Below are 9,466 nucleotides of genomic sequence, written 5' to 3' on the forward strand. Positions count from 1 at the left end.
AGCCCAATGGATAATTAATTAGTACATAGTCCAATTCAGTCTAAGATCACAGACATAGTCCAGTCCAATACATCTCCAAATGAAAAAGTTCCCATATTTCAAATTTTGGTTCCTCATAAAAAATAAAACAATTGAGTACCAAAAAACAAAACACTTGTAGAGACGCACTACAAAATTTTCCAAGAGAGCAGCGGCATCACCCTAGATCCCCCCAAAAGAAAAAGAAGAAAAAAAAGAAAAGAAAAGATAAAGGAGCAGTGGCAACAACGTCAATCAAAATATTTCATCTATCTGCCTTGGTAGCACTCACCTTTTTATTTATTAGTTATTGGCTATTACCTTGCTTTCAGTATCCGAAGTGCCAAGAAGTGGCATTTAGTAATATCAATTTAACCCAGACTGTGTACAGATATAACATAACAGCTCATCTAGGTATCTATAACATTGATAAAGCAATGTAGTTAATATAGCTAATGTCAAACAATCAATAAAAGACTTGAAACTAGTTTTCTCCTTCTATAGCTTGCATACAAACACATATGATGCTTCATTAGTTTATGACAAAAATGCAACAATAACCTGAGTTCAGAAACCTGCCTGGACAACAAATAACAATACAAAAATTTACTCTCAAACCTTGAGAGAGCTTCCAAATTTGATTTTATGCATGCTGGTAATGGTGCAACTTGTACAATAACACCTTTCCTGCAGAGTTTCCTACAGCCATGAAACCACCACCTGGACTAAAATCAAGACAGCGGGGGTAACTCAGGCTTGCATTCGGCGGCGGCCAGTTGGAAAACACAGTATATGACGGGATATGTATCAATTTCAAACTGCTCTTTTTCATGCCTGAACAGATTGCTAATATTTGAGAGTCGTGATTGAATTTCATAAAATCTACTTTAGTGGTCAAATTCTCAATGGTCTTGATAGGCTTCCTCTTGCCCCCGAGGAATTCCTCTCTATTGTAAATATTCACAATTCCGCTGTCTGAACCAGCTGCGAAAAGTTTTCCACCTGGAGAAGTACTAAGAGCTGTGCTGTTTATGCAGCCTTCATCTACGCCTTTATGCATGCAAGTCATTGTTCTCAGATCCCAGTGGTAAACCTGGCCATCACCGCCACCGCTCAACAACTGCTGTCCATCTTCTGCAAAAGCTAAGGATCGAACTGTTCCATTCATCTTTAAGGTACTAACCAATTGCTTTGTTTTTGACGAAACTAATAAAATGTAACCCTCATTACCCACAAAAGCTACTAATTTAGAATCAGGCGAGACCTCGAAATTTTCCAAACTTTTCTCTTCCCTACCAACTAAAGGACCTACTTTATCAACCTTAGCCTTAACCAAATCAAAACTATAGAAAAACTTTCGTCTTCCCGATAAGATAACCTGAGATCCATCTGGCAAGAAAGCAGCTTTCCGAATGGGGCAATCTTCAAGGAAGATGCTTTGAATCTTGGTGTTACGTTTGCCATCAATTTGAAAAAATCTAAGCTTTCTGTCCAATCCTGTAGCAAGAAGGAGCTGAGCATTTCTATGGAACTGAACAGAATTTATTGGGCCATTAGATGGATCCTGTATATTAGCATCAACTAGCTTTGAGTATTCAACATGTCCGGGCAGTAGTTTCGAGCTACTCTTCACAACCAGGTCTTCATTTGTTCTCAGAATATCATCCACATCCTTGTTACCTTGGTTCAATGCAGCTTCATTTTCTTCATCTGACTCATCATCAGAAGATCTATCTATTTTGGACCTCGAATCAATCTGTGCCCAATCAGTTCCTGGGTTCAGCTTTACATGCTGAGCCCTCAATCTTGACACATACTCTGAACCAGAAATCAAATCCTCATCCTCTTCCTTCCTCAACTTCCTTAACCTGTTAACATTTGCTATGTTAATAGTGGCCTTTTCTTCTTCATCATCCACCCACACAGGTTTTCTCTGCACGGCAGCCCTATCATCATCACTTTCCTCTGAAATGTCAGCATCTTCCTCATAAACAGAAAGCACATTATTTGCAGAACGGTCAGTAAAAAACAAATCCGAGCTCTTTTTATCCCCAATTTCTACTTCATTATCCTCCTTTCCAAATTCAACAGGGGAATACAGAGAGCCAAACAAAAAGCTTTCCAGCTTTTTCATTTCTCTCACTTGTTGCATTTCTGACTGTTCTCGCTTCCTCTTCTTTGCCTTCAGAGCTTCATCATCAGAATCTTTCCCATCCTCAACCTCTTCATGATTGAGAGGTTCTTTGATGTCCTCCACCCTTTGGGTCTTCCTAGCTTTAGTGCGAGCATTTTGAGATATCAGACTCATATCTCACAAGCAACTCTGCAACATAAATGAGGTAAAACTGTTGGTGCAATCAATTTAACAGATGTTACAAAGAGATATATAACACAAGAAACATCCGATTTCATGCAAGGATCATGAAGGTTCCAAGATGGCAAAAAATAATGAGCAACAAACCACAACTCTAAATGACAGAATTGAAATCAAACAACTTAATACGCATACATCATCAAATAATAATGTCAGCGCTTATAGGATTATGAAATCATAAGAGTACTGTGAAAATTAAGAAACATACAACATACAATAAAATTAGCTTTTCGGACATGAGAAGGGAGGGGGACCACGGTAAGTGCACTGCCTAAAGTGCTAAGAATGCGGGTTCCCTAACAACCTCAATCAATTGTGCTTCGGAATTCAATAACACCAACTGCCAAGTTTGTTTCATGTCATTCGAATTCTAAAAGCATGGAATAGAGCACTTTGGCTCTGATGTACAGTGCACAAACAAATGCATATAAATCTAAAATGACAAATTACGCATAACAATCTCTAATTTGCTCTTTACTAACTTCATCTGTTGAATAATTACAACAATAAAATGATATAAACTCAAGCCTTAAAGAAATAAAATTTAATTTACATCAAATTCAAGCTACTACTACTTCCTACTTAATAACACGAACAAGAACAAGAACAACATTATCCACGAGATTCACCCTAACAGCAAAAATGGTGATATGAATAAGCCAGAACAAGCCAGTAACAGAGTTAATCAATAGAAATTAATCTTCAATCAATAAGCCAGTAACAGAGTTAATCAATCAAGAGCAGGCCAGAACAAGCCAGAGTAATGAGCAAAGCCAATCAACTAAGAACAAGCACTAAGCACTAACAGAGCATTCAATCTCAAGCACAAAGTAAAAAAAGAAAACAGCAACGCATCAGTTAATCAATAATCATCAAGCAATGAAAACAAAAACACTAGAAACGACTATCACTGGCCATCGATGAACAAGCACGAAGAGGGTTTGATTTCTGAACAGACGATAAAAAAAACACGAAGAACAAGCCACTAGCAGTGAGTATTGACCTTCGACGGACGACGGAGAGCTGTTGAGCGCGCGGACGACGGCGACCAGGCGATTCGTGAGAGCGAACAGGGGATGGAGAGCGAACAGGGGTTGGTGAGATCGAAGTAGCGAACGCCGATAGCACGAAGATGGAAGTTCTTGAGTGCAACGGAGGCGGCAGCAGCAGTTTCTCACTCCGACAGACGGGGGTTTGCTTTCTTTGGTGGAGCTAGCTAGGGCATTTGCTGAAGGAAAGAGTTGGAGAAAGGAAGGGGGGTGGGGGGACAAACGCGTGCAATTCCATTTCTTTCAACGAAGGAAGGAAACGGGGTCGTTTCTTATAAACCGGCCGGTTTTCGGCCGGTTTAGCAGTTCGTATCCGGTTTTAAAATAGCAATTTCTGTTAGTAAACCGAACCGTTTGAGCTGCCGATTCACGGTCGGACCGGTTCGATCGGCCGGTCCGATCCGGTTTTTAGAACATTGGTGATATCCTTTTCTTGGGTAAAGTACTAAATTGGTCCTCTAGGTTTGGGCGTAATTCTGTTTTGGTCCTTAAGGTTTAAAGTGTTCTATTTGAATCCAAAAAGGTTTCATTTAGCATCAATTTAGTCCCATAGTGAGGTCAAAATTAAATAATTAACAAAATGTTCTACATAACAACAGTTCAAGAATAAAATCGATAATTTGGAGAACAAGTACGACATAACAACAGTTCAAGAATAAAATCGATAATTTAGAGAACAAGTACAAGCTCCAGAGCACAAAATCAACCATTGATGTATCAATACATTTATTTATCATTTTCTTTAGTTTTATAGAAAATATTTTATTTATATTATAAAAAAATAATAAATAAATGTATTGATGTATTATGCTTCTGGAACTTGTACTTGTTCTCCAAATTATCGATTTTGTTCTTGTACGGTTGTTATGTAGGATATTTTGTTAATTATTTAATTTTAACCTCACTGTAGGACTAAATTGATGCTAAATAAAACTTTTTTGGATTCAAATAGAACACTTTAAATCTTAACAACCAAAACAGAATTACATCCAAACCTAGAGACCAATTTAATACTTTACCCTCCTTTTCTTTTCGTGACACTGATTCATTTTATTTTTTTCAGAGAGACTGTTGGATTGTTCAATGCATCCCTCAAAAAGTGTCAAAAGATTAGATGGAACGAGAATTAGGACACAAAAGCAGAACAAGATAATCACTAGAGACGAGTACAGAATCCAATAACAGACCAAAAATAAAACGAGTAATAGAATATTGGAACTCACTATTGGCAGCTATAGAGAGAGAGCACCTAATTTGATGCTTGGTCGAGGGGAGTTCAGCCACCGTGGTTTCCGCCGGCGCGAAACGTGAAGGCAGAAACGGCAATGAGACGAGATTATTGAAGCGATGGATTTCGTGAACGAAGGATGAGGATGGCGCGTGTGAGAATGTGAGGAATGAAAACCCTAGATTGAGTGAAAGTTGTATCCTAAAACCCTAGTGAATGAAAGGGTTGCGAGTTTCCATTTCCTCTTTCGAGCAAGTCCTTAAAATCTTGGGCAAATCACTATATTAAGCCAAGAGTAAAAAATTCAAACCAAAAATTATTTTATGAATCAACCAATGCATATTTATATTTATATGTAGTTCGAATCAACTAAATTCGAACTTGATCTACACATAATTTGAATCATGTTGCTTCGAATTATACACAAAACTTACACACACTAATTCGAATCAACCTGATTCGAATTACAAACATACAATAATTCGAATCAGGTTGATTCGAATTACACCCTCATTTATTAAAAAATTAATAATTTATTAAAAAATTTATTAAAAAAATAATAATTTAAAATTAAAAAATATATATTTATTTCATGTATTTAAAAAAGCTAACAAAATATTTAATTACGAGATTTCTTTAAAATATTAATGAGCTATCAATTCGAATTCCATACAATACTCTTTTGTCCATTTTTAATAGCTCATGAATATTTTTTAATAAATTTTTTTAAATTATATGGTGAGATATTACATTATTCGAATTACGCATGGGAAGTTCAATCACTCTTATTCGAATTATATGGTGAGCAATTCGAATTCTATACAATACTCTCCTACCCATTCTTGATAGTTCATGAATATTTTTTAATAAATTTATTTTAATCATACCACAAAAAATATTTTATTATATGCAAAATAATTTAAAAAATGGCTTAAAAGATGTTAGGAGTACTATAAAAATTTGTAATGACTTAGAACATTAAAGAAATATTCTACATAGTTGATAATAATTTAGAAATTAAAGAAAATATATTTTTATCATGTATTTACCTAAATCACTAGAATATTACAAACTTTTATAGTACTCGTAACATTTTTTAAGCTATTTTTTTAAATTATTTTGTATAGAATAAAATATATTTTTTAATTATTTTGGATGGAATAAAATATTTTCTTTAATTTCTAAATTATTATTGACTATGTAGAGTATTTTATTTAAAATTTGTGTACATACATGTATTTACCTAAGTCATTAGAACATTACAAATTTTTATAGTACTCCTAATATTTTTTAATCAATTTTTTAAATTATTTTGCATAGAATAAAATATTTTTTTGTGGTATAGTTAAAATAAATTTATTAAAAAATATTCATGAGCTATCAAGAATTGGCAGAAGAGTATTGTATAGAATTCGAATTGCTCACCATATAATTCGAATCAGAATGATTGAACTTCCCCATGCGTAATTCGAATCATGTAATATCTCACCATATAATTTAAAAAATTTATTAAAAAATATTCATGAACTATTAAATATGGACAAAAGAATATTGTATGGAATTCGAATTGATAACTCATTGATGTTTTAAAGAAGTCTCGTAATTAAATATTTTGTTAGTTTTTTTTAATATATGAAATAAAATATATATATTTTTTATTTTAAATTACTAATTTTTTTAATAAATGAGGGTGTATGTGTAATTCGAATCAGGTTGATTCGAATTAGTGTGTGTGAATTTTGTGTATAATTCGAAGCAACATGATTCGAATTATGTGCAGATCAAATTCGAATCTAGTTAATTCAAACTACATATAAACATGCATTGGTTGATTCATGAACCAGATTTTGGTTTGGCAGATTTGCGTAAAAATTTCTTCCCCTGACTTATTTTAGTGTTTTGCCCTAAAATCTTAATAGATGAATATTTTATATATTTTTTTTACCTTTACAGCAATACTTAATCACAATATGGATTAAAGTTCAACATTTTAATAATAATTTTTGATAAAATAAATCAAAATAGACATTTTGACCTTAAAGATTATAATTTTAATAAAACAAATTTCAAAACATACAAACAATAAAATGATCTTATAAAATAGGTAATTTACATAGAGAATTAAAAAAAAAGTTACATATATATCTTAAATTGAATTTGGTTACATGCATGTCTCGTTTGACTCTTTATATAAATCAAATCAAATAAATTCAATTTATATTTTGATTCGATTTATTACGTATATTTAGGGATGACAAAACTTCCCAAGATGCGATGATCCTTGTGGGAACGGCTTTGAATGAAGATTCGACTGTAAAAAAAATTTTCTGCGGGGATGGAGACGGGAGCAAAATTCTCCCAAAGCAAGTGCGCGGACCCGAGTGGGGATTTCCGTCCCGCCCCGTCCTCACTAATCTCCGAAATCATAAATTTACTTAATTATTTTTAATAGTTTATTTCTTATATATATATATATATATATACCCGAAATTCCTAATATTTATTTGCATAACCCTTCTTCAATTCATAAATCTCTAGCGTCGTCCATACTCCATCTAATCTTCTCAGCCACCCCCTCATCACTCTTCCGTCTCACACCCTTCACCGTTTTATCACCCTCACCGCGTCGTTCTCTATATTTGTGGCGTTCCTTTCTACAACTCTGTCATCGTGTCCATTTTCCTTTCTACCCATCCACTGCTCTGCGCTCTGGCTCATAATGACATCCTCTACTGCGTCATTTTGAAAGAAGTCACCATTTTGTCGTTTTAAACTTTTTGTATAAAATTTTGCTGTTTTTGTATATAATGAATACTTTCAACTTCATTTCTATGAAAATTAATAATTAGTCAAAACTATCAAAGAGATGAAAAATGGGGTCCCGCGAAAAATGAGACCCTGTGGAGAATGAAAACGGAGGCGAGGAGCAAATATAGAGGCGGGGATGGGGAGCAAGGAGGCATCCCCCGCCCCCGCCCTGTCCTGTTGACATCCCTATGTATATGCTGTATTAGTAGTAAATCGAATCAGTTTAATTCGATTTACTACTAATACAAATTATTGACATTTCATTGACTTTAAAAATAAATATTAATAAGAAAAGATCTCTTATTTAAATTCAAATAAAATATTAAAAAATCAAAACGAATAAAAATAAAAATTCAAATTTTGTGTTGTATTTCAAATTCTAGAAAATCTATATTTTACAAACTTATAAATTCAAAACAGAACAATAAATAAATTCTAAAATTTCATTACGACTTTTTATGTTAAAAAAGTTATTATAAAATATAGCCCTCTAAAATAGTATAGGAGTTAAAATTTAAGTGTTTTTAGAATTAAAAATAATAAATAATGATATAATATAAAAAATTAATTATATTTATATAATATATAATTTAAAAATAATTAAAATATTATATCAATTAAATTATTATTTTATAAATATTTATACAAATAAATAAAAACATAGATTTTCTAGAATTTAAAAACGTGTATTTTAAATTCAAATTTTGTGTTGTATTTCAAATTCTAGAAAATTTACATTTTACAAATTTATGTATGTGATATATAGTAATAAATCGAATAAAATTTATTTAATTTATATATTACACGTTTTTTTAACATTGATTCGATTTATATGTAAATAGCGTTGATTCGATTTACATAAAAATATTTTAAGACAAATGTATAATAAAAATTGATTTAAAATATTTGCCTAAGTTTAAATTCTAAGCTATTTATTTGCGTGAATTATTCTAAAAATATGTTTTTTTTTCTGGCAAAAATAAACCAAAGATTCACCAAAAAAATCAATAATTAATTTACATTATTTACATTATTTTTTGTGAAATTACTAATTAACTTTTATCGTTTTTCATTTTTATTACCATCTCTCCTCTATTTGTACCATCTCTTTCTTCTTCCATGTTCTCTCTCATGATTTATTGTTGTTGTTGTTTTATTACTAGTGATGATGATGTATGGTTTGGGCTGGTAATGATAGCTGTTTGTATTTTGTAGAAACTCTTCATTTTTTATTTTTCTTTTTTATTTGGTTTTCCTAAATAAGGATTATTATATTATATTATATTTTACATATTAAAAAATGAGTCATAAGCCATATGCGAAAGGATAATAAGCACTTCCATGTTTCAGTGGTTGCACTTGCTTGCAGATTCAGACCAACCCGCTCTTAAGAAAGAAAATAAAAGGAAAGAAAATAAGAGAAAAAAAAATAAGAGAAAAAAAAATAGAAAAAAAAGTAAAATTATTTGTGTGTTGTTTGGATGAAGAGAAAATAAATGAAAAAAAATAGAAAAAAAAAAATTTTTATTTGGATGAAAAGAAAAGTGAGAAGAAAAAAAATTATAATAATATAAAATTATATTAATACCTTTATAATAAAATAAAGTATAAATAATTTTATTTATTTATGTTTTATTGTATTTTATGAATATTATAAAATATTATAATTTTATAAATTATTTATCTAATACATATATAATGTTTAAATATAAATATTTATTATAATAATGTATTAAAATTAAATTTATATTAATAATTATTAATAATAATAGAATTAGGAGTAGTATTGTAAATATATCAAAAGTAACATTTTTTTTTTATTTTCTTGCTTCTAATGGAGAGAAAAAAATTTTTGTAAAACCCACACCAAAATTTTCTTTCTTTTCTATTTTTTTTGGTATCCAAAGGAAAATAAAAATTTTCACTTATTTTCCTTCCATCACTTTTCTTTCCTCTTATTTTCCCTTAAACCAAACCAGTTTTTTAAAG

At 31.3% G+C, this 9,466-nt stretch overlaps 1 protein-coding gene across 2 annotated transcripts; it reads right to left on the bottom strand.

Moving 5' to 3' along the window:
* Positions 1-388: 388 nt before the first annotated feature.
* LOC107625828 (U3 small nucleolar RNA-associated protein 18 homolog) lies at positions 389-4,930 on the bottom strand. Of its 2 annotated transcripts, none has more exons than XM_016328553.3 (2): positions 4,665-4,930; positions 389-2,341 (listed from the first exon to the last, which is right to left on the bottom strand). In XM_016328553.3, exon 2 carries the CDS (start codon positions 2,324-2,326, stop codon positions 662-664), a length of 1,665 nt encoding a protein of 554 aa, XP_016184039.1. In that variant the 5' UTR covers positions 2,327-2,341; positions 4,665-4,930; the 3' UTR covers positions 389-661. The 2 variants fall into 2 exon arrangements, with proteins under 2 accessions (XP_016184039.1, XP_016184038.1); XM_016328552.3 differs by lacking the exon at positions 4,665-4,930 and adding an exon at positions 3,396-3,844.
* Between the last annotated feature and the right edge of the window lie 4,536 nt (positions 4,931-9,466).

The sequence above is a fragment of the Arachis ipaensis genome, chromosome B2 (assembly GCF_059453495.1).
Source record: "Arachis ipaensis isolate K30076 ecotype BB chromosome B2, ASM5945349v1, whole genome shotgun sequence".
Lineage (NCBI taxonomy): Eukaryota > Viridiplantae > Streptophyta > Magnoliopsida > Fabales > Fabaceae > Arachis > Arachis ipaensis.

Bases quoted from the DNA above. Each gene is read 5' to 3' on its own strand.
- LOC107625828 (XM_016328553.3), bottom strand. From the start codon at position 2,326: ATGAGTCTGATATCTCAAAATGCTCGCACTAAAGCTAGGAAGACCCAA.